Source organism: Rana temporaria, chromosome 8 (genome assembly GCF_905171775.1).
Source record: "Rana temporaria chromosome 8, aRanTem1.1, whole genome shotgun sequence".
Lineage (NCBI taxonomy): Eukaryota > Metazoa > Chordata > Amphibia > Anura > Ranidae > Rana > Rana temporaria.
The window spans coordinates 189,477,554-189,504,066 of record NC_053496.1 but is presented as its reverse complement, the minus strand read 5'-3'; the positions used below and the strand labels follow the sequence as shown (position 1 = coordinate 189,504,066).

General features: G+C 47.5%; 1 protein-coding gene and 1 long non-coding RNA gene across 2 annotated transcripts; both read left to right on the top strand.

The window, feature by feature from the left end:
* The first annotated feature begins 8,627 nt into the window (after positions 1-8,627).
* LOC120909755 (zinc finger protein OZF-like) lies at positions 8,628-14,441 on the top strand. The gene is made up of 2 exons (XM_040321485.1): positions 8,628-8,771; positions 12,392-14,441. Exons 1-2 carry the CDS (start codon positions 8,696-8,698, stop codon positions 13,522-13,524), a joined length of 1,209 nt encoding a protein of 402 aa, XP_040177419.1. The 5' UTR covers positions 8,628-8,695; the 3' UTR covers positions 13,525-14,441.
* Positions 14,442-20,948: 6,507 nt separating this feature from the next.
* Positions 20,949-26,491, top strand: LOC120909756. The gene is made up of 5 exons (XR_005741372.1): positions 20,949-21,089; positions 21,199-21,645; positions 25,605-25,953; positions 26,216-26,371; positions 26,451-26,491. It is a non-coding gene; the product is annotated as an uncharacterized LOC120909756 (long non-coding RNA).
* Positions 26,492-26,513: the final 22 nt, after the last annotated feature.

Sequence of the window (26,513 nt, the reverse complement as noted above, 5' to 3'; positions counted from 1 at the left end):
GTTGAGCTGGCTGCTTCCTTTTCCGTTCCCTCATCTGGCTGCTGGGACAACATGTCTGTGGTACCGTCTCCCAGATACACGGATCTTTGCTGGGGAGGAAATGCCACGTTCTCCACCCGGGCCAACTGTTGGGGAGGGACGATGAAGACCTCCTCTCCCTTCTGCCCCTGTATCGGCTGCTGGGAAGTGATCGCCACCTTCTCACCCTGAGCCTCCGGAACTGCCACAGAGGTCTTGAACCCTCTGTCCGGTGACCAGCGCTTCACCTGGGGAAGTTCCTTGCCACTCCACAGATACTGCCCTTGGTGCTGGGCAGAGCACAGTGAAGTGTGGCCCTGATACCAGCTCTTCTGCTGGAGGCTCCTCAGGTTGTTCTTCCTCAGCAGAAAAGTCTATCAAGTCCCCTGTCTCTGCAACTGGTGTCTGGGGATAGAGGGTCACCATCTCCTGTCTCTGCAACTGGTGTCTGGGGATAGAGGTTCACCATCTCCTGTCTCTGCAACTGGTGTCTGGGGATAGAGGGTCACCATCTCCTGTCTCTGCAACTGGTGTCTGGGGATAGAGGGTCACCATCTCCTGTCTCTGTAACTGGTGTCTGGGGATAGAGGGTCACCATCCCCTGTCTCTGCAACTGGTGTCTGGGGATAGAGGGTCACCATCTCCTGTCTCTGTAACTGGTGTCTGGGGATAGAGGTTCACTATCTCCTGTCTCTGGAACTGGTGTCTGGGGATAGAGGGTCACCATCTCCTGTCTCTGTAACTGGTGTCTGGGGATAGAGGGTCACCATCTCCTGTCTCTGCAACTGGTGTCTGGGGATAGAGGGTCACCATCTCCTGTCTCTGGAACTGGTGTCTGGGGATAGAGGTTCACCATCCCCTGTCTCTGTAACTGGTGTCTGGGGATAGAGGGTCACCATCTCCTGTCTCTGTAACTGGTGTCTGGGGATAGAGGGTCACCATCCCCTGTCTCTGTAACTGGTGTCTGGGGATAGAGGGTCACCATCTCCTGTCTCTGGAACTGGTGTCTGGGGATAGAGGTTCACCATCCCCTGTCTCTGTAACTGGTGTCTGGGGATAGAGGGTCACCATCTCCTGTCTCTGGAACTGGTGTCTGGGGATAGAGGGTCACCATCTCCTGTCCATGGAACCCAGAAGATGCTATCGGTGCTGGGCAGAGGTTAGCAGAGCTCTGTCCTGCTGTCAGCACTTCATCTTTGGGAATGGCAATCTCCAGATTTTCCTCTGCCGATTCTCTGGCATACTGCTGGACAGGACACATTCCTCCATCCAAGATCATCCCATGCAGAACCCGGATCATCAAGGTCAGTCAGCACTTGCTGCATCCGCCATAAGACCTCCGCGTCCATAGCTGCGGGGGCAGGTTGGCAAAGCACACTGTTACTCTGCCGCATTGCCGACTCTTCAGCCAGGATTTCAGCGTTGTCCACTTGTATTTCCTGATAGTCCCAGGCAAAGGGAGCCCAGCCCTGAAATCCACAATTTCGTCCAACCGCCACTCCAAATCACTCCTCATCACGTGATCACCATCATCGGCCAATCGCATGGAAACAGGAACTGTAAATGTTATGAACCTCCGTTGGTGTCCGACGTTACATCTGCTCCCAACTAGAGCTGTCATTAGGAGAGACACCAAGAGGGCATCCAGGATTTAACAAACGTCAATAGATTCGCGTTTTTTATTGAGTACCATTTCTTTACAATGTGCTTAGAAAGGATCTGCAAGGTCTACTCAGATCCTCTATATAGGTCTTCACCAGCAGGAGGAAGGGGGTCCCGATTGCTCTATATAGATCTTTAAATCACTAGAGGTGTCTTCATCAGGAGGAAGGAGGTCCCGATTGCTCTATATAGATCTTTATATCACTAGAGGGGTCTTCATCAGGAAGAAGGAGGTCCTGATTCCTCTATAGATCTTTATATCACTAGAGGGGTCTTCATCAGGAAGAAAGAGGTCCTGATTCCTCTATATAGATCTTTATATCACTAGAGGGGTCACCAGCAGGAGGAAGGAGGTCCTGATTCCTCTATAGATCTTTATATCACTAGAGGGGTCTTCATCAGGAAGAAAGAGGTCCTGATTCCTCTATATAGATCTTTATATCACTAGAGGGGTCACCAGCAGGAGGAAGGAGGTCCTGATTCCTCTATATAGATCTTTATATCACTAGAGGGGTCTTCATCAGGAAGAAAGAGGTCCTGATTCCTCTATATAGATCTTTATATCACTAGAGGGGTCACCAGCAGGAGGAAGGAGGTCTTGATTCCTCTCTATAGATCTTTATATCACTAGAGGGGTCTTCATCAGGAAGAAGGAGGTCCTGATTCCTCTATATAGATCTTTATATCACTAGAGGGGTCTTCATCAGGAGGAAGGAGGTCCTGATTCCTCTATAGATCTTTATATCACTAGAGGGGTCTTCATCAGGAAGAAAGAGGTCCTGATTCCTCTATATAGATCTTTATATCACTAGAGGGGTCTTCATCAGGAAGAAGGAGGTCCTGATTCCTCTATATAGATCTTTATATCACTAGAGGGGTCACCATCAGGAGGAAGGAGGTCCTGATTCCTCTCTATAGATCTTTATATCACTAGAGGGGTCTTCATCAGGAAGAAGGAGGTCCTGATTCCTCTATATAGATCTTTATATCACTAGAGGGGTCTTCATCAGGAGGAAGGAGGTCCTGATTCCTCTATAGATCTTTATATCACTAGAGGGGTCTTCACCAGGAGGAAGGAGGTCCTGATTCCTCTATATAGATCTTTATATCTCTAGAGGGGTCACCAGCAGGAGGAAGGAGGTCCTGATTCCTCTATATAGATCTTTATATCACTAGAGGGGTCTTCATCAGGAGGTCCTGATTTCTCTATATAGATCTTTATATCACTAGAGGTGTCACCAGCAGGAGGAAGGAGGTCCTGATTCCTCTATATAGATATTTATATCACTAGAGGTGTCACCAGCAGGAGGAAGGAGGTCCTGATTCCTCTATAGATCTTTATATCACTAGAGGGGTCTTCATCAGGAAGAAGGAGGTCCTGATTCCTCTATAGATCTTTATATCACTAGAGGGGTCTTCACCAGGAGGAAGGAGGTCCTGATTCCTCTATATAGATCTTTATATCTCTAGAGGGGTCACCAGCAGGAGGAAGGAGGTCCTGATTCCTCTATATAGATCTTTATATCTCTAGAGGGGTCTTCATCCGGAGGAAGGAGGTCCTGATTCCTCTATATAGATCTTTATATCACTAGAGGGGTCACCAGCAGGAGGAAGGAGGTCCTGATTCCTCTATATAGATCTTTATATCACTAGAGGGGTCACCAGCAGGAGGAAGGAGGTCCCGATTGCTCTATATAGATCCTAATATCACTAGAGGGGTCTTCATCAGGAGGAAGGAGGTCCTGATTCCTCTATATAGATCTTTATATCACTAGAGGGGTCACCAGCAGGAGGAAGGAGGTCCTGATTCCTCTATATAGATCTTTATATCACTAGAGGGGTCACCAGCAGGAGGAAGGAGGTCCTGATTCTTCTATAGATCTTTATATCACTAGAGGGGTCTTCATCAGGGGGAAGGAGGTCCTGATTCCTCTATATAGATCTTTATATCACTAGAGGGGTCACCAGCAGGAGGAAGGAGGTCCTGATTCCTCTATATAGATCTTTATATCACTAGAGGGGTCACCATCAGGAGGAAGGAGGTCCTGATTCCTCTCTATAGATCTTTATATCACTAGAGGGGTCTTCATCAGGAAGAAGGAGGTCCTGATTCCTCTATATAGATCTTTATATCACTAGAGGGATCACCAGCAGGAGGAAGGAGGTCCCGATTCCTCTATATAGATCTTTATATCACTAGAGGGGTCACCAGCAGGAGGAAGGAGGTCCCGATTCCTCTATATAGATCTTTATATCACTAGAGGGGTCACCAGCAGGAGGAAGGAGGTCCTGATTCCTCTATATAGATCTTTATATCACTAGAGGGATCACCAGCAGGAGGAAGGAGGTCCTGATTCCTCTATATAGATCTTTATATCACTAGAGGGGTCTTCATCAGGAGGAAGGAGGTCCTGATTCCTCTATATAGATCTTTAACTAAAATGTCATCTGGATCTGTAATGTAATGGAAAGATGTATGCCGAAGACAAAAAAAAAAGATGTATGACTGCAGTACCTATTCCCTCCACAAGATGCCAACCTTACTGATAGTGAGGGGACGCACACTGGAAATCTCTATGACACCTACAGACAGGAAGTGATGTCACATCATAAAGGAAGTAGGTAGGAGGAGAGGCCGACGGTCACATGGTCTGCTGACATCACCAGGGACCCTCTACTACTGGATAGGAACTGGTCGTTACCCCGAAGGAAGTGCAGAGAAGACGTTGGTGGGACAGACGAGGAGGTTATAAGATATTATGTTATAGAAGTTATGAAGAGGATGGTGTGGATGATATTATGAGGTGAGGTTGGTGATGATGAAGCTCGGGGCAGAGTTGTAAATTACCTTGTATGTTCTTAATATATAGAATTGTATTTGTTGGGCAATTGGAAGCCAGAGAGTGATGGAGGCCAATGGAGGGATTGTTAGAGAGGGTTGGAGGACACTGAATGAAAGACATATCACTAGAGGGGTCACCAGCAGGAGGAAGGAGGTCCTGATTCCTCTATATAGATCTTTATATCACTAGAGGGGTCACCAGCAGGAGGAAGGAGGTCCTGATTCCTCTATATAGATCTTTATATCACTAGAGGGGTCTTCATCAGGAGGAAGGAGGTCCTGATTCCTCTATAAAGATCTTTATATCACTAGAGGGGTCTTCATCAGGAGGAAGGAGGTCCTGATTCCTCTATATAGATCTTTATATCACTAGAGGGGTCACCAGCAGGAGGAAGGCGGTCCTGATTCCTCTATATAGATCTTTATATCACTAAAGGGATCTTCATCAGGAGGAAGGAGGTCCTGATTCCTCTATATAGATCTTTATATCACTAGAGGAGTCACCAGCAGGAGGAAGGAGGTCCTGATTCCTCTATATATATCTTTATATCACTAGAGGGGTCACCAGCAGGAGGAAGGAGGTCCTGATTCCTCTATATAGATCTTTATATCACTAGAGGGGTCTTCATCAGGAGGAAGGAGGTCCTGATTCCTCTATATAGATCTTTATATCACTAGAGGGGTCACCAGCAGGAGAAAGGAGGTCCTGATTCCTCTATATAGATCTTTATATCACTAGAGGGATCACCGGCAGGAAGAAGGAGGTCCTGATTCCTATATATAGATCTTGATATCACTAGACGGGTCACCAGCAGGAGGAAGGAGGTCCTGATTCCTCTATATAGATCTTTATATCACTAGAGGGGTCTTCACCAGGAGGAAGGAGGTCCTGATTTCTCTATATAGACCTTTATATCACTAGAGGGATCACCGGCAGGAGGAAGGAGGTCCTGATCCCTCTATATAGATCTTTATATCACTAGAGGGGTCTTCACCAGGAGGAAGGGGGTCCCGATTGCTCTATATAGATCTTTATAGCACTAGAGGGATCACCAGCAGGAAGAAGGAGGTCCTGATTCCTCTATATAGATCTTTATATCACTAGAGGGGTCTTCATCAGGAGGAAGGAGGTCCTGATTCCTCTATATAGATCTTTATATCACTAGAGGGGTCTTCATCAGGAGGAAGGAGGTCCTGATTTCTCTATATAGACCTTTATATCACTAGAGGGGTCTTCATCAGGAGAAAGGAGGTCCTGATTCCTCTATATAGATCTTTATATCACTAGAGGGGTCTTCAGCAGGAGGAAGGAGGTCCTGATTCCTCTATATAGATCTTTATATTACTAGAGGGGTTACCAGCAGGAGGAAGGAGGTCCCGATTCCTCTATATAGATCTTTATATCACTAGAGAGGTCTTCATCAGGAGGAAGGAGGTCCTGATTCCTCTATATAGATCTTTATATCACTAGAGGGGTCTTCATCAGGAGGAAGGAGGTCCTGATTCCTCTATATAGATCTTTATATCACTAGAGGGGTTGCCAGCAGGAGGAAGGAGGTCCTGATTCCTCTATATAGATCTTTATATCACTAGAGAGGTCTTCATCAGGAGGAAGGAGGTCCTGATTCCTCTATATAGATCTTTATATCACTAGAGGGGTCACCAGCAGGAGGAAGGAGGACCTCCATGGGCAGAGAGTGAAAGCCAGTGGATGGATTGGCAGAGAGGGGTGGAGGACACCGAGCAGGAGGAGGTCAGAGGCCAGGGTTACACCTAACACTGTGAATATGAGAGGCAGTTCTGGGGATAGAGTCTTGGGGGAACCTCTATGGAAAGATAAATGGAGGCGACAGAGTTGTAGGTGACATTGAAGGTACACCGAGATAAGTAGGAAGAGAATCAGGAAAGAGCAAAGCCACAGATACTAAGGGAGGTCAACTGTGTGTAGGGTCATCCTTCGTACGCCAAGCTAGTGGTTGGGATCAGAGTGAGGTGAGCCTATTGCCCCATGCACACGATTGGGATTTCCAACGGGAAAAAAGAGAAGCAGCTCTACACACGATCAGTTTTCCCGTCGGAAAAAGTCCAATGAGAGCTTTTGGTCGGGAATCCCGACCGTGTGTATGCTCCATCTGACTTTATCCCAATTGAAAAAACTGCCGGGAAAAAATAGAGAGCAGGTTCTCTATTTTCCGGTCGGGAAAAAATCTGATCGGAATTTCTATCGTGTACAAATCCCGACGCACTCAATTCCGACGCATGCTCGAAAACAAATCGACGCATGCTTGGAAGCATAGAATTTAATTTTCTCGGCTCGTTGTAGTCTTTTTACGTCACCGCGTTCTTGGCAGCCAAAAGTCCACTGAACTTTTGTGTGACCGTATGTATGCAAGGCAGGCTTGCAAGGTTTTTCTGACGGGAATTCCGATCGTGTGTACAGGGCATATCTTTTGCCGACCGTTTTCCTCTTGGCTGATATCGAAGATATGTTCAATTTTATCATTGAGAACTTGGCTGGTAGTAACAATGCTTTCCCCTGATAGGGATGATGTAACAAGAGAATAGGAGAGTCCTGGGATCGAAGACTTCATAGAGTGCACAAAGCCATTTGTTTTCTTTTTGACAAGAATATGGACCTCAAGTCGTAACTCCATGGGCTTTCTTTTTCTTCTGGAGTTCACTGATTATTGGATGTGAGGATAAGTTTCAGTTTATGCCCCTTCTATGAAGAGGAGCATCCTGTACACCACAATCGGAATGGAGGAGGTCCGCAGTCACAGCATGGAGAAGATACTAAACCTCACCCTGGAGATCATCTACCTGCTGACCGGAGAGGTGAGGAGGATTCTGGGAGGTCACATGACAACACTCTTATCTCTATTAATAATACAGACCTGACCGGAGAGGTGAGGAGGATTCTGGGAGGTCACATGACATCACTCTTATCTCTATTAATAATACACAGACCTGACCGGAGAGGTGAGGAGGATTCTGGGAGGTCACATGACATCACTCTTATCTCTATTAATAAAATACAGACCTGACCGGAGAGGTGAGGAGGATTCTGGGAGGTCACATGACATCACTCTTATCTCTATTAATAATACACAGACCTGACCGGGGAGGTGAGGAGGATTCTGGGAGGTCACATGACATCACTCTTATCTCTATTAATAATACACAGACCTGACCGGAGAGGTGAGGAGGATTCTGGGAGGTCACATGACATCACTCTTATCTCTATTAATAATACAGACCTGACCGGAGAGGTGAGGAGGATTCTGGAAGGTCACATGACATCACTCTTATCTCTATTAATAATATACAGACCTGACCGGAGAGGTGAGGAGGATTCTGGGAGGTCACATGACATCACTCTTATCTCTATTAATAACACAGAGACCTGACCGGAAAGGTGAGGAGGATTCTGGGAGTCTAACATGATATTCCTATTGGTTCCTCAATACAGAGATTTCCTCTTGTGAAGTCAGGTGATCACATGACCATCACAGTGCCTCCATGTGACTCCCTAAAACCTGAGAGACACAACATGGAGAAGATTCTAGAAGTCACCAAGAAGATGATGGAGCTGCTGACAGGAGAGGTGAGGAGGATTCTGGGACATTATCCAGTAACAGACAAGGGGTGTGTCTGGATGGTGACTGTATCATTGTGTGTGTCAGGTTCCTATAAGGTGTCAGGATGTCACTGTCTATTTCTCCATGGAGGAGTGGGAGTATTTAGAAGGACACAAGGATCTCTACAAGGACGTCATGATGGACAATCAGCCGCCCCTCACATCACCGGGTAAGAGGAGACTTTATTGTAAAGGAGAGAGCAGTACGGAGGCTCCACCTAGATCCCCCATCATCTGATAAACACATAGAAACAATGGATTCAGTCAGTGTGTGTGTTTCCTACAGATGGATCCAGTAATGGGAACCCACCAGAGAGATGTCCCCGTCCTCAGGATTCCCGGGATTCCACACAGGAAGGTCACACCATCCCCCACCATCATCAGGTAGATGAGGAACAATTATTGGTGGTTATGATTTATACACAAACATGTTTGAATATATAATAAAACATTCATTATAATAGAGTGGAATCCTCGGGGATGATAATATTGTTATTAAAGAAGAGATAAAAGAGGAGGATGAGGAGTATGGAGTGATGGAGTTTTTAGAGGAACACAAGGATTTCTACAAAGACATCATGATGGAGAATCAGCCATCCCTCACATCACCGGGTAAGTGTGTACACCTAGATTCCCCCCATCCAACAAATGAGGAGGAGATACTGTACACCATATGAGAGGTCCTCCTCCATTCCCCCAATATAACGTCATGTTCCCAACAAATGAGGGGGAGATACTGTACACCATATGAAAGGTCCTCCTCCATTCCTCCAATATAACGTCATGTTCCCAACAAATGAGGAGGAGATACTGTACACCATATGAAAGGTTCTCCTCCATTCCCCCAATATAACGTCATGTTCCCAACAAATGAGGAGGAGATACTGTACACCATATGAAAGGTCCTCCTCCATTCCCCCAATATAACGTCATGTTCCCAACAAATGAGGAGGAGATACTGTACACCATATGAAAGGTTCTCCTCCATTCCCCCAATATAACGTCATGTTCCCAACAAATGAGGAGGAGATACTGTACACCATATGAAAGGTCCATCCCCATTCCCCCAATATAACGTCATGTTCCCAACAAATGAGGGGGAGATACTGTACATGATATGAAAGGTCCTCCTCCATTCCCCCAATATAACGTCATGTTCCCAACAAATGAGGAGGAGATACTGTACACCATATGAAAGGTCCTCCTCCATTCCCCCAATATAACGTCATGTTCCCAACAAATGAGGAGGAGATACTGTACATCATATGAAAGGTCCTCCTCCATTCCTCCAATATAACGTCATGTTCCCAACAAATGAGGAGGAGATACTGTACACCATATGAAAGGTCCTCCTCCATTCCTCCAATATAACGTCATGTTCCCAACAAATGAGGAGGAGATACTGTACACCATATGAAAGGTCCTCCTTCATTCCTCCAATATAACGTCATGTTCCCAACAAATGAGGAGGAGATACTGTACACCATATGAAAGGTTCTCCTCCATTCCCCCAATATAACGTCATGTTCCCAACAAATGAGGAGGAGATACTGTACACCATATGAAAGGTCCTCCTCCATTCCCCCAATATAACGTCATGTTCCCAACAAATGAGGGGGAGATACTGTACACCATATGAAAGGTTCTCCTCCATTCCCCCAATATAACGTCATGTTCCCAACAAATGAGGAGGAGATACTGTACACCATATGAAAGGTCCATCCCCATTCCTCAATATAACGTCATGTTCCCAACAAATGAGGAGGAGATACTGTACACCATATGAAAGGTCCTCCTCCATTCCTCCAATATAACGTCATGTTCCCAACAAATGAGGAGGAGATACTGTACACCATATGAAAGGTCCTCCTCCATTCCTCCAATATAACGTCATGTTCCCAACAAATGAGGAGGAGATACTGTACACCATATGAAAGGTCCTCCTCCATTCCTCCAATATAACGTCATGTTCCCAACAAATGAAGAGGAGATACTGTACACCATATGAAAGGTCCTCCTCCATTCCCCCAATATAACGTCATGTTCCCAACAAATGAGGGGGAGATACTGTACATGATATGAAAGGTCCTCCTCCATTCCCCCAATATAACGTCATGTTCCCAACAAATGAGGAGGAGATACTGTACACCATATGAAAGGTCCTCCTCCATTCCTCCAATATAACGTCATGTTCCCAACAAATGAGGAGGAGATACTGTACACCATATGAAAGGTCCATCTCCATTCCTCAATATAACGTCATGTTCCCAACAAATGAGGAGATACTGTACACCATATGAAAGGTCCATCTCCATTCCCCCAATATAGCGTCATGTTCCCAACAAATGAGGAGGAGATACTGTACACCATATGAAAGGTCCTCCTCCATTCCCCCAATATAACGTCATGTTCCCAACAAATGAGGAGGAGATACTGTACATCATATGAAAGGTCCTCCTCCATTCCTCCAATATAACGTCATGTTCCCAACAAATGAGGAGGAGATACTGTACACCATATGAAAGGTCCTCCTCCATTCCCCCAATATAACGTCAAGTTCCCAACAAATGAGGAGATACTGTACACCATATGAAAGGTCCTCCTCCATTCCTCCAATATAACGTCATGTTCCCAACAAATGAGGAGGAGATACTGTACACCATATGAAAGGTCCTCCTCCATTCCTCCAATATAACGTCATGTTCCCAACAAATGAGGAGGAGATACTGTACACCATATGAAAGGTCCTCCTCCATTCCCCCAATATAACGTCATGTTCCCAACAAATGAGGAGGAGATACTGTACACCATATGAAAGGTCCTCCTCCATTCCTCCAATATAACGTCATGTTCCCAACAAATGAGGAGGAGATACTGTACACCATATGAAAGGTCCTCCTCCATTCCTCCAATATAACGTCATGTTCCCAACAAATGAGGAGGAGATACTGTACACCATATGAAAGGTCCTCCTCCGTTCCTCCAATATAACGTCATGTTCCCAACAAATGAGGAGGAGATACTGTACACCATATGAAAGGTCCTCCTCCATTCCTCCAATATAACGTCATGTTCCCAACAAATGAGGAGGAGATACTGTACACCATATGAAAGGTCCATCTCCATTCCTCCAATATAACGTCATGTTCCCAACAAATGAGGAGGAGATACTGTACACCATATGAAAGGTCCTCCTCCATTCCTCGAATATAACGTCATGTTCCCAACAAATGAGGAGGAGATACTGTACACCATATGAAAGGTCCTCCTCCATTCCTCGAATATAACGTCATGTTCCCAACAAATGAGGAGGAGATACTGTACACCATATGAAAGGTCCTCCTCCATTCCCCCAATATAACGTCATGTTCCCAACAAATGAGGAGGAGATACTGTACACCATATGAAAGGTCCTCCTCCATTCCTCCAATATAACGTCATGTTCCCAACAAATGAGGAGGAGATACTGTACACCATATGAAAGGTCTATCTCCATTCCTCCAATATAACGTCATGTTCCCAACAAATGAGGAGGAGATACTGTACACCATATGAAAGGTCCTCCTCCATTCCTCCAGTATAACGTCATGTTCCCAACAAATGAGGAGGAGATACTGTACACCATATGAAAGGTCCTCCCCCGTTCCCCCAATATAACGTCATGTTCCCAACAAATGAGGAGGAGATACTGTACACCATATGAAAGGTCCTCCTCCATTCCTCCAATATAACATCATGTTCCCAACAAATGAGGAGGAGATACTGTACACCATATGAAAGGTCCTCCTCCATTCCTCCAATATAACGTCATGTTCCCAACAAATGAGGAGGAGATACTGTACACCATATGAAAGGTCCTCCTCCATTCCTCCAATATAACGTCATGTTCCCAACAAATGAGGAGGGGATACTGTACACCATATGAAAGGTCCTCCTCCATTCCCCCAATATAACGTCATGTTCCCAACAAATGAGGAGGAGATACTGTACACCATATGAAAGGTCCTCCTCCATTCCTCCAATATAACGTCATGTTCCCAACAATTGCGTTCAGTAAGTAAAATAATTTAGGGGACTTAGAGGATGACATAAGAACATCGTCGATGTATCTTCTCCACAGCTAAATGTTCCTTTATAAAAGGTCCTCCTCCATCCCTCCAATATACAAATGAGGAGGAGAGTGATGAATGATGATGATCCTTAGATGATGATACAATGTTTCTCTCTCACAGATGGATGTGACGTTAGGAATTCCTCGGAGGGGCCCCAGATTTCTTCTACAGACTATGACGGAGAAGATAATGGAATCCCAACCGATTCTGAGAAGGAAAGGCCTTTTTTGTGCTCGGAGTGCGGCCGAAGTTTTAAACGGAAAGATCATCTGCATAGACATTTAAGGATTCACACGCGTGAAGGTTTTCCATGTGAAGAGTGCGGGAAATGTTTTTTGCGGAAGGATAAACTCTACATACACCAGCAGATCCACACGGGTGAAAAGCCGCACACATGTTCAGAGTGCGGGAAAAGTTTTATAAGGAAGGAGGGACTTGTTGTACACCTGAGAACCCACACAGGCGAGAAGCCGTTTTCCTGCCCGGACTGCGGGAAACGCTTCAATCAGAAAGGCAACCTTTGGAGCCATCAGAAAGTCCACCAGAGTTCCTTGACATGTTCGGAGTGCGGGACTTCTTGTGATAATAAATATGAACTTGCCATACACCAGAGAGGCCACGCCGGGAAGGGGGTCTTCTCCTGCTCGGAGTGCGGGATATTGTGTGAAGGGAAGTCCCATCTTATTATCCACCAGGGGAGTCACACCGGAGAGAAGCCCTATTCATGCTCCCGATGCCAGAAATCCTTCCTGGTGAAGTCAGAACTTACCATCCACCAGAGAAGTCACACCGGTGAGCATCCGTTTTCATGCCCAGTGTGCGGGAAGTGTTTCCTACGACAAAAATGCTTTACAAAACACGTGAAATTGCACACTGGAGAGAAACCGTTCTCCTGCCCGGAGGGCGGGAAACCCTTCATCGAAAAAGGTGAACCTGATGTGCACCTGAACAGCCACACAGGCTTACAACGCTTTTCATGTTCAGAGTGCGGGAAAGCTTTCTCTCATAAAGGAAAATTTCATAGACACCAGATAACCCACACGGGCGAGCGACCTTTCACCTGCTCAGATTCAGAGTGCGAAAAAACATTCCTTAAAAATTCAGATCCTTTTAACCACCTAAGAAGCCACACAGGAGAAGGCCCCTTTCCATGCTCAGAGTGCAAGAGATGTTTCCCAAAGCAATCTCTTCTTGTTAAACACCGTTGCAGGCCCACTGGGGGGCATCCTTTTTCATATAAATCTTCAGACTGATGAAGGACGCCTACGTAGGTAAAAGGACAATACAACAGAAGCCTTAAGCCCTGAGATAAAGAGTCCAAAATTCTTTAAGGGCTGTTTAGCAACATCAAATAAAACCCACCCAATGCGTTTCGGCCAAAAGCTCCTCCTCCAAAAAAATAACTTGTATCATTGATGTTTCAACTCACAAGGGTCAGCGACCTTCCTCATGGTCTGAAATAATTTTATCCTAAAAGGACAATACAACAGAAGCTCTAAGATACAGAGTCCAAAATGCTTTAAGGGCTGTTTAGCAACATGAAATAAAACCCCTCCCAACACGTTTCGGCCAAAAGCTCCTCCTCCAAAAAAATAACTTGTATCATTGATGTTTCAACTCACAAGGGTCAGCGACCTTCCTCATGGTCTGAAATAATTTTATCCTAAAAGGACAATACAACAGAAGCTCTAAGATACAGAGTCCAAAATGCTTTAAGGGCTGTTTAGCAACATCAAATAAAACCCCTCCCAACGCGTTTCGGCCAAAAGCTCCTCCTACAAAAAAATAACTTGTATCATTGATGTTTCAACTCACAAGGGTCAGCGACCTCCCTCATGGTCTGAAATAATTTTATCCTAAAAGGACAATACAACAGAAGCTCCTCCTCCAAAAAAAATAACTTGTATCGACTGAAGGATATTTTTAGGCAAACTGTATTTAAATGTATATTAACCAATTTTTATAAAAAACATTTTTTGCTAAAGAATGAAAACCTGCAAACAATTTTATATTTTATGGGAGAGGAGACCCCGTAGAAGAAGTCGGCAACTGCAATGTTTTAATGTCACGCAACTGTTTATCTCATCTATATTCTTAGGAAGAATACTCTAAAATAAATTCTAGTGCACACAAATACAATAAAATACAACTTTTTTGGAAAAAATATAAATGACGGGGTTAGTGTCGTTAGTGTTGCGTCAAGTAAATAGATACCAAACACGCCAAGCCTTAAAATTGGTGGATTTTTCGGGCCCTCCTAGCCTGACTACTGAGGACTTGTCCTGTAGCATCACCTAGAGGCCCACCAACACACTAACAGTGACAGACATACAGGGTCTGTCATTGACCTCCCTAATGCACATGCGGGAGGCCAGGCGGACACCTACCTTTAGGCATCTTTAGGCCCCCTAACTAGGGTTGCCACCTGTCTGGGATTCACCAGGACGGTCCAGGTTTGGAATCGTGTTCAGGCGGAATGAAACCCGGAAACATTATTCAGATCGGGCTGGGGGTCCCTAGGTAACCTAGATAGTCGCGCACAAATCTGTTGCTGTCCGGGCGTTGCAGGCGTATGTCCAGGAGGAAGTTCGGCATCACATAGGGCAGGGCGATAATGTCAGCAAGAGCAATTTGGCCACACCCACTATTCGCTGCAGTGTCCCAGGCATCTTCATCCCCACTTACAGGCTCATTGTAGACCTTTTAAGCATCTTCAGCTCCACTTACAGGCTTGTTGTGGACCTTTTAGCATCTTCAGCCCCACTTAGAGGATCGTAGTGGACCTTTTAAGCATCTTCAGCCCCACTTAGAGGCTCATAGTGGACCTTTTAGCATCTTCAGCCCCACTTAGAGGATCGTAGTGGACCTTTTAAGCATCTTCAGCCCCACTTAGAGGCTCATAGTGGACCTTTTAGCATCTTCAGCCCCACTTAGAGGCTCATAGTGGACCTTTTAGCATCTTCAGCCCCACTTACAGGCTCGTTGTGGACCTTTTAGCATCTTCAGCCCCACTTAGAGGCTCGTAGTGGACCTTTTAAGCATCTTCAGCCCCACTTAGAGGCTCATAGTGGACCTTTTAGCATCTTCAGCCCCACTTACAGGCTCGTTGTGGACCTTTTAGCATCTTCAGCCCCACTTAGAGGCTCATAGTGGAACTTTTAGCATCTTCAGCCCCACTTAGAGGCTCATAGTGGAACTTTTAGCATCTTCAGCCCCACTTACAGGCTCGTTGTGGACCTTTTAGCATCTTCAGCCCCACTTAGAGGCTCGTTGTGGGGATGAAGATGCTTAAAGGTCCACAACAAGCCTAATAAAGGGGGTCCAACCTGTTACTAGCAAGGGGGACCTAATAAAGGGGGTCCCACCCGCTACTAGCAAAGTGGACTTAATAAAGGGGGTCCAACTCGCTACTAGCAAGGGGGACCTAATAAAGGGGGCCCAACCCACTACTAGCAAGGGGGAACTAATAAAGGAGGGTCCAACCCGCTACTAGCAAAGTGGGCCTAATAAAGGAGGTCCAACCCGCTACTAGCAAGGGGGACCTAATAAAGGGGGTCCAACCCGCTACTAGCAAGGGGGACCTAATAAAGGGGGTCCAACCCGCTACTAGCAAGGGGGACCTAATAAAGGGGGTCCAACCCGCTACTAGCAAGGGGGACCTAATAAAGGGGGTCCAACCCGCTACTAGCAAAGTGGACCTAATAAAGAGGGTCCAACCCGCTACTAGCAAGGGGAACTAATAAAGGGGTCCAACCTGCTACTAGCAAAGTGGACTTAATAAAGGGGGTCCAACTCGCTACTAGCAAGGGGAACCTAATAAAGGGGGTCCAACCTGCTACTAGCAAGGGGGAACTAATAAAGGGGGTCACACCAACTACTAGCAAGGGGGACCTAATAAAGTGTCCGGTGAGTGTATATACTGCAGGCCTAGTCTGTACACCTCTGGTGAGCTTACATGTGGTAGTAAGTAGTCATGAGTTGGCTGGCACCCCTCCTCCTAGGTTGTATGAAGATGAGGTTTCACATGCATTTCAGCTATTAACAGTGCATGACGGTTTAAGTATGTATATGTTTATCTTTATCCACAGCTCTCACCTCTGCACCCCCTCCTTTGCACTTCGGCACCCAGCCCCTCTTAGAAAATCTTACCTGTGCACACAGCACCCCAACATTTATGGCAGGGTTTCTCAACCACGGCTCCTCAAGAGGTTGCTACGGGTTCCTTGAGCACGGAGCAATTTGTGCCTCTCAGATAAGTTCCCACTTCTACCATTGGTCTTTTTAGCCATCTTCCCAATGACCTCAGGTGTAAGGAACATTCTTCCCACTGACCATCACACTAATGTATCATGAGTTGTAGATCTAGTCATTTTTAGCAGAGGTTCCGAGACCAGAAAGTTATTTCCAGGGTTCCTCTGTGTTGAAAGGCTGATCTACAGTTATCACCCCCAAACACTCTCCTCTCATTCAAGGCCGGCCACCCCCAGCTTGGTAACAGAGCAGAAGATGTGCCCCCCGGATACCTGGTACTAGCGAAGCCCTTGTTACAGTCTCTTTCTCTCTGTCATGGTGCATCACTTTCTGTCCCAATGACAGTTGTCACCGGGACAGACGCTAGAGCGATACCCAGAACTGTACAGATCCCAAGCGAATAGCAGGGGAGGGGACTCTCTAAAGCAGGGGTCTCAAACTGGCGGCCCTCCAGCTGTTGCGAAACTACAAGTCCCAGGAGACATTGCAAGACTGACAGTTACAAGCATGACCCCCACAGGCAGAGGCATGCTGGAACTTGTAGTTTCGCAACAGCTGGAGGGCCGCCAGATTGAGAGCCCTGCTCTGAAGAGGGACATCTGTTCCAAGGCTGGGTTTTCCCATAACTTCAGGGAGGTCTCCTTTCATCTCACGCTGTCTATGGGAGGGGAAATGGGGGAAAGATTACTCCTAGGCAGGGGTAGACTGACAACTCATGGGGCCCCCGGGCATTAGAAGATTATGGGGCCCCTGGGCTTACAGATGGCCAAGATGCCTGGAGGTAGGGTTGCCACCTTTTCTTCAAGTCAAACCCAAACACTTTTTTTCCATAGTATACACAATCGGATAATAAAAGACCTGGGGCACCTTTGGGTGCCTCAAGGAGAGTGGTATTGCAGCGCGCTGCGGCAAACAGTGGGTGTGGCCAAACTGCTCTTGCTGACATCGTGGCTCCCCCTCAGTGATGCCAAACCTGCCCCCAGACAGCGGCCCGCATCTCCCGAATGGCAACAGATTTTTGTGTGACTACCTCAGTTACTTGGGGAGCCACAGCCCAGTCTAAACAATGTGTCCGGGTTTCAGGCAGACTGAAACCCGGACACAAGATCCCAAACCCCGAACTGTCCGGGTGAATCCTGGACAGGTGGCAACCCTACCTGGAGGCAGGTCAGCTAAAATCTCAGGATTTTCACATCAAAAGCATGTCGGTTTTCGGACATATCAGGGACAGATGTAAAAAAAACACAGATTTTTACATACTGTCCCTTGTTTTTTTGAGCCTGGCAACCCTGACGGGGCCCTCTAGTGTCATGGGGCCCTCGGACAGTGCCGAGAGTCCCAATGGTCAGTCCGCCCCTGCTCCTAGGGCAGTGGTTCTCAGCTGTCAGACAGCACCAATCTGCAGTATTCCAGGGGTTTAAATAGACTGCCCGGCACCAAGCGGCACACCATCGCGCACAGGCGTGCACGCCCGCAGTCTGGGACGTGAACCAGCGCGCACGGGCGTGTGCACCGGAGCACACACGTCGGCGCAAGGCGACCACGGGAATGTCTGGCAAGGTGAGTTCTCTGACATCAGGGCCGTGACCCCTTGTTAAAATTTCCCAAGTTGTGGGGACCCCTAACAGTAAAAATATTTTCGTAGCGTGGGTTGTCAGCACCCAAGGCAAGAAAGGTAATTTGCGCCCCTAACCCACGGAAATTTAGCCTCCCTGAGTCCTTTTAATGGCAACTATGATCGCAGGAAGTGTCACTCACTGTGTCTCCAGCATCTCTGTGTTTGCGACTAAGGATGAGCTCCGGTGTGTTCGGATAGAACACGTACAGAGCCCGCCAGGAAGTCGGCACCCGCGCTGCGCTAATCACAGCTAGGCAGACATTGTCCGATGCTCGGCTGCAGAGATCGGGAAATGTCTGCCTGGCTGTGATTAGCGCAGCCCCGGTGCCGACTTCCTGGCGGCTCTGCACGTGTTCTATGCGAACACGCCGGAGCTCATCCTTATTTGCGACTTCGCGGTGTATCGTAGCAGTGACCCCTATGCCGCAATCAGGAGATAGGGTCTCCTCCAACCCCTCCCACTTCACATTCCTCACCAGTCAGCTGACCTCTAGTCTTTGCCCCCCAGACATCCCGTGAACTGAATGGGCACCTGAGAAAAGGCTGAGTGGGCGGCCGCGGGCTCCAGGGATAGCCCTGCTGGGTGGCTGCAAAAAGGCTGGGAGAGAGATGCGGGCTTCAGGGACATGACCCCCGGGGATATCATCATTTGACCCCCCGAGGTTGAGAACCACTGTCCTGGGGGGACATGGAGACCAATAAAACCCCCACAGAGGTTCTCACCCTTCCCAACTTTATCCAGAGCAACGAACACACATTTGTCTGGAGTTCCACTCGGAAAACTCCTTATATATAGGTAGATTCAGAAAGAGTTAGGCCGGCTTATCAGTAGATAAGCCGACCTAACTCCGAATCTACGCCGACTTATGTTTAAGCGTATGCTCAAACAGAGATACGCTTAAACAAAGCTAAGATAGGACGGCTTGCGCCGTTCTATCCTAGCTTGCAATTTTTCGGATGGCCGCTAGGTGGCGCTTCCATTGCGGCCGGCGTAGATTATGTAAATGAGCTTGTACGCCGATTCCCGAACGTACGCCAGCCCGCCGCAGTCGAATTACGTTGTTTCCGTAAGGCCTTAGGCGGCCTAAAGTTATTCCACCTATGAGGTGGAATAACAATGTTAAAGTATGGCCGCCGTTCCCGCCGCGAGGTTCGAATTTTTTACGTCGTTTGCGTAAGTCGTCCGCGAATCGGGATTTACGTAGTTTACGTACACTTCGAAATCAATAGGCCCGTACGGCGTACTTATCCGCAATGCGCACTGGGAAATGTAGGTGCCCGGCGCATGCGCAGTGTAAAAAGACGTCAAAAAAACGTGAGGTCAAGCCTCATTTCCATACAACACGCCCCCCTCCAAGTCATTTGAATTAGGGGCCCTTACGCCCCGCTCGTTTTAGGCTACGCCGCCGTAGATTAGCAGGTAAGAAGATTGAAAATCACTACTAGCCTAACTAATTTACGGCGGTGTAGCCTAAACAGGCTAGGCTACGCCGTCCTAAAGTTAATCCACTGTACGTGAATCTACCTAAGAGAGCCTGGAGCGGCTCAGCAAAGTCTCTTCAGATGAGTTCTTACTGTTCACATTTTCTTCTGGATTTGGGATCCTTTTTCTGTCTTCTCTTCATGTGGTTCTAGAATTAGGAATATTGTACAGATTATACAGTGGAACCTCGGATTTGGAGGATAATCCGTTCCAGGAGAACGCTCGTAATCCAAAGTACTTGCATATCAAAGCGAGTTTCCCCATTGAAGTCAATGGAAACAAATATAATTTGTTCCGCATTGACTTCAATTGCATGCAATACCGCATGCGGCCAGAGGCAGGGGGGCGCCAGAGAGCCTCGGAAACAGTCGGAAAGGCCTGAGGACAGTTCGACTGACCTCTGCAAACCTCAGAAAGGCTCTGTTCCCGAGCCTTTCCGAGGTCAGCCAAACTGTCCTCGGGCCTTTCCGTGCATTTCCGATCGGCGCCGTTCGGCTCCGGCGCCCCCCACCTCAGGCCAAGCGCAGTACTGCACACCGCTTTGGCCTAACCAAGTTAGGATTTTAGGAAATACAGTGATCGTGTTGCGAAATGCTCGTTAACCGCATTACTCGCAATCCGAGGTTCCACTTTATTGCATTCATGAATCAATGTGTTATTTACCGTATTTATCAGCGTATACCGCGCACTTTTTTGCCCTGAAAATCAGGGCAAAATCGTGGGTGCGCGATATACGCCGATACTCGCTTCCCGCGCTGTGTTTGAATCTGCCGCCGACATATACCGAGCGCAGTACACTCGGGTTCACTCGGCCAGGCTCGGCTGCCCTCGCGGTTATGCGAGAAGAGCCGAGAGGAGCAGAGCGTGCCTGAGTGTACTGCGCTCGGTATATGTCGGCGTTCAAACACAGCGCGGGAAGCTGTGATCGGCTCAGAGACAGCGCGGGAGAACACCACGAAGGTCGCCGGACCGGACAAGGCCGCCGATGGACGCTGGGCAAGACACCAAAACTGTAAGTAATAAAAAAAAAAATCAAGGAATTTCACGTCTAGATTAGGGGGCGCGCGCTATACGCCGGTGCGCGCTATAGGCAGATAAATACGGTAAATATTTATATCAATTAAAATTTGTTAAATTAAAGACCCATCTGTGTGAAAAAAAATATTTTACAATTAAAAAGAAACAATCTAAGGGGAACCTTATATGGGGAGAAAAAGTCCCAGGGACTGAAGGGGTTAACTGAAATGTGATCCGGATTTGGAAGACATACAAAAAAGAATGACCAAAGACGGCAGTCCCTGTCACCTCCACAAGGTGGTGATCTCCCCTATATGGAATGGAACGCACACATGAAGTCTCTATGACCACCACAGACAGGAAGTGATGTCAGGTATACATAGGAATTTCCGGGTGAGAGGTGAGTCGGGAAGAAGTAGTGAGGAGACGTTGCTGGGGCCGATGAGGAGGTAAGAAGATCTTATAGAAGTAATATTATTACATAGATTAATATATAAATCCAATATCTACCGCTACACACACACATATTGATATTTATTACATAATTAATAACTATAGGAATCAGATCTAATCTTGGAGCCCATCACTACAAGCCCTACGTACTGTACGTCTATATCATTGTTATACGGATCTACCAGCACCAGGAACCAATTTACAGAGCGTCAGGAACGTGAAAACGTCATAAAGAAGACTCGTCTGACTCTGCCCTACTAGTGTGTGGGTACATGGGAGAGACCACCGCGTGACATCACTACAAGCCCTACGTACTGTACGTCTATATCATTGTTATACGGATCTACCAGCACCAGGAACCAATTTACTGAGCGTCAGGAACGTGAAAACGTCATAAAGAAGACTCGTCTGCCCTACTAGTGTGTGGGTACATGGGAGAGACCACCGCGTGACATCACTACGTACGTTCCAACGTGTCACCCATCACTGTTTCACGTCAACCATCGGACGCACTTACCGCTCAAGCTCTGCTTTGTGGTTCCTGGACTTCCGGTCAGTCTTCGAGATTATATATGTCTTGGGTTGTTGTTTTGGGTGGGAGAGGATTGTTAAAGGGGTGGTTCCCCCTTAAAGCGGGAGTTCACCCATTTATTAATTTTTTTTTTTTTCTCCCCTTAGATTCCTGCTCGTTCGGTCTAGGGGAATCGGCTATTTGTATTAAAATATGAGCCGTACTTACCCGTTTTCGAGATGCATCTTCTTCCGTCGCTTCCGGGTATGGGTCTTCGGGAGCGGGCGTTCCTTCTTGATTGACAGTCTTCCGAGAGGCTTCCGACGGTCGCATCCATCGCGTCACTCGTAGCCGAAAGAAGCCGAACGTCGGTGCGGCTCTATACTGCGCCTGCGCACCGACGTTCGGCTTCTTTCGGAAAATCGTGACGCGATGGATGCGACCGTCGGAAGCCTCTCGGAAGACTGTCAATCAAGAAGGAACGCCCATTCCCGCAGCCCATACCCGGAAGCGACGGAGAGGATGCATCTCGTAAACGGGTAAGTACTGCACATATTTTAAAACAAATAGCCGATTCCCCTAGAGAAAACGAGCATCCATCTAGGGGGAAAAAGTGCTCTCTAAGGGTGAACCCCCGCTTTAAAACAAATTTCTAACAATACATTTGGAAGACTGCTTACAGGCTGGTAGGCTGGCTTTTTATTATTTTTTTCGTACATCCCTCGATATCGCCGTTTCATCCCTCGACTTCCAGGGAATGAGTCTTGTGGCGGTGGGCATTCCTAGTTGATTGACGTTCCTCCGACCGACGCATACTTGACGTCACGACTTTCCGAAAGAAGCCGAACGACGCTGCGCAGGCGCCGTATAGAGCCGACTCTATACGGAGCCTGCGCAATGACGTTCGGCTTCTGTCGGAAAGTCGTGACGCGCAGTATGTGCCGGTCGGAGGAACGTCAATCAACTAGGTCCAGCAAGACTCATACCCGGAAGCCGAGGGATGAAAAGGCGATATGCGATATGATCGAGGTATGTACGGAAAAAAAAGCCAGCCTACCCGCAGTGTAAGCAGTCTTCCAAATGTATTGTTAGAAATTTGTTTTAAGGGGGAACCACCCCTTTAAGACTAGTTTGGGTTGAGATTGGTTAAGGCTGGAAGTGGCCATAGGGGTTCCCCAGGGCTCTGTCCTCTACACATTCGCTATCTACACCTCCTCCGGGGGGGGGGGGGGGGGGTGGTCAGTTGATTGACCATGGCTTCCAATACTATCCCTATACTGACGACACCTTACTCATCTCTATACACCTCACCTCTACACCTCCTCCGGGGGGGGTCAGTTGATTGACCATGGCTTCCGATACTATCCCTATACTGACGACCCCTAACTCATCTCTATACACCTCCTCCGGGGGGGGGTCAGTTGATTGACCATGGCCTCCAATACTATCCCTATACTGATGACACCTTACTCATCTCTATACACCTCCTCCGGGGGGGTCAGTTGATTGACCATGGCTTCCAATACTATCCCTATACTGACGACACCTTACTCATCTCTATACACCTCACCTCTACACCTCCTCCGGGGGGGTCAGTTGATTGACCATGGCTTCCAATACTATCCCTATACTGATGACACCTTACTCATCTCTATACACCTCACCTCTACACCTCCTCCGGGGGGGGGGGGGGGGTCAGTTGATTGACCATGGCTTCCAATACTATACCTATACTGACTATACCTTACTCATCTCTATACACCTCACCTCTACACCTCCTCCGGGGGGGGTCAGTTGATTGACCATGGCTTCCAATACTATGCCTATACTGACGACACCTTACTCATCTCTATACACCTCCTCCGGGGGGGGGGGTCAGTTGATTGACCATGGCTTCCAATACTATGCCTATACTGACGACACCTTACTCATCTCTATACACCTCCTTCGGGGGGGGGGGGGGGGGCAGTTGATTGACCATGGCTTCCAATACTATGCCTATACTGACGACACCTTACTCATCTCTATACACCTCCTTCGGGGGGGGGGGGGGGGGGGGGGCAGTTGATTGACCATGGCTTCCAATACTATCCCTATACTGACGACACCTTACTCATCTCTATACACCTCACCTCTACACCTCCTCCGGGGGGGTCAGTTGATTGACCATGGCTTCCAATACTATCCCTATACTGATGACACCTTACTCATCTCTATACACCTCCTCCGGGGGGGTCAGTTGATTGACCATGGCTTCCAATACTATTCCTATACTGGCGACACCTTACTCGTCTCTATACACCTCACCTCTACACCTCCTCCGGGGGGGTCAGTTGATTGACCATGGCTTCCAATACTATCCTGACGACCCCTAACTCATCTCTATACACCTCACCTCTACACCCCCTCCGGGGGGGGTCAGTTGATTGACCATGGCTTCCAATACTATGCCTATACTGACGGCACCTTACTCATCTCTATACACCTCCTCCGGGGGGGTCAGTTGATTGACCATGGCCTCCAATACTATCCCTATACTGACGACACCTTACTCATCTCTATACACCTCCTCCGGGGGGGGGTCAGTTGATTGACCATGGCTTCCAATACTATACTGACGACCCCTAACTCATCTCTATACACCTCACCTCTACACCCCCTCCGGGGGGGGTCAGTTGATTGACCATGGCTTCCAATACTATCCCTATACTGACGGCACCTTACTCATCTCTATACACCTCCTCCGGGGGGGTCAGTTGATTGACCATGGCTTCCAATACTATTCCTATACTGACGACACCTTACTCATCTCTATACACCTCCTCCGGGGGGGGGGGGGGGGGGGGGTCAGTTGATTGACCATGGCTTCCAATACTATTCCTATACTGACGACACCTTACTCATCTCTATACACCTCCTCCGGGGGGGGTCAGTTGATTGACCATGGCTTCCAATACTATGCCTATACTGACGACACCTTACTCATCTCTATACATCTCCTCCGGGGGGGGGGGGGGGGGTCAGTTGATTGACCATGGCTTCCAATACTATGCCTATACTGACGACCCCTAACTCATCTCTATACACCTCACCTCCTCCGGGGGGGTCAGTTGATTGACCATGGCTTCCAATACTATCCCTATACTGACGACACCTTACTCATCTCTATACACCTCCTCCGGGGGGGTCAGTTGATTGACCATGGCTTCCAATACTATCCCTATACTGACGACACCTTACTCATCTCTATACACCTCACCTCTACACCTCCCCGGGGGGGGGGGGGGGGGGGGGGGTCAGTTGATTGACCATGGCTTCCTATACTGACGACACCTTACTCATCTCTATACACCTCCTCCGGAGGGGGGGGGGGGGGTCAGTTGATTGACCATGGCTTCCAATACTATGCCTATACTGACGACACCTTACTCATCTCTATACACCTCACCTCTACACCCCCTCCGGGGGGGTCAGTTGATTGACCATGGCTTCCAATACTATCCCTATACTGACGACACCTTACTCATCTCTATACACCTCCTCCGGGGGGGGGTCAGTTGATTGACCATGGCTTCCAATACTATCCCTATACTGACGACACCTTACTCATCTCTATACACCTCACCTCTACACCTCCTTCGGGGGGGTCAGTTGTTGACCATGGCTTCACTATCCCTATACTGACGACCCCTTACTCATCTCTATACACCTCCTCCGGGGGGGGGCAGTTGATTGACCATGGCTTCCAATACTATCCCTATACTGACGACACCTTACTCATCTCTATACTCCTCACCTCTACACCTTCAGATTCTTCACCCATCACTAGCTTACTAATAGACACATCAGTCTGGATGTCTCATCTCAAACTCCGTCTTTCCGAAACGTGGCTTCTAATATTTCCTATGAACGTTTGACAGAAATACAAATAGCCTGATGTTATTAATATCAAAAACAGTTTTAAATGTGTTTTAAATAAACGTTTAATTTTATTATTTAGAACGAGGCTGGTAGTAATAATCCTTTCACGCGATGGAGATGATGTAACGGGGAATAGGAGAGTCCTGGCTTGGAAGACTTCATAGAGCTTACACAACCATTTTATCTTCTCTTTGATAATCAGAATACGGACCACGGTCATCACTTCCACGGGTGTCTTTTCTGGAGTATACCGATTCCTGGAGATGATCAAATTGATGTAAAATTTTCAGTTTTTGAGCCATCTATGAAGAGGAGTGTCCTGTACAGATCACATGACCACCACAATCAGGATGGAGGAAGACTGGAGTCAAAGTATGGAGAAGATATTAAACCTCACCCTGGAGAACATATACCAGCTGACCGGAAAGGTGAGGATTCTGGGAGGTCACATGACATCACTCTTATCTCTATTAATAATACACAGACCGGAGAGGTGAGGAGGATTCTGGGAGGTCACATGACATCACTCTTATCTCTATTAATAATACACAGACCGGAGAGGTGAGGAGGATTCTGGGAGGTCACATGACATCACTCTTATCTAGTCTGGTCAATAGTCCATGGTCTTATTGTAGACATTCAGATAATGTCAGATGATTGATATCGGTTTATCTTTCTCCTGATCTGTAGGATTATGTTGTAGTGAAGAAGTCTAGTGGGGAGCCAATCTCAGGAGGGCGGAGCCGGACCCAGAGCCCCACCATGGTGCCGCCCCCTCCTTCTCCCATACCTGAGCAGAAGATCCTGGAACTGATCACCATGATGGTCCAACTGCTGACAGGAGAGGTGAGGAGGATTCTGGGACATTATCCAGTAACAGACAAGGGGTGTGTCTGGATGGTGACTGTATCATTGTGTGTGTCAGGTTCCTATAAGGTGTCAGGATGTCACTGTCTATTTCTCCATGGAGGAGTGGGAGTATTTAGAA

What these genes read in the sequence shown, in the direction of transcription:
- LOC120909755 (XM_040321485.1), top strand. Translation starts at nt 8,696, where the DNA reads ATGGAGTTTTTAGAGGAACACAAGGATTTCTACAAAGACATCATGATG. An exon ending in GCCATCCCTCACATCACCGG is followed by an intron (nt 8,772 to 12,391) that starts GTAAGTGTGTAC and finishes TCTCTCTCACAG; the next exon opens with ATGGATGTGACGTTAGGAAT.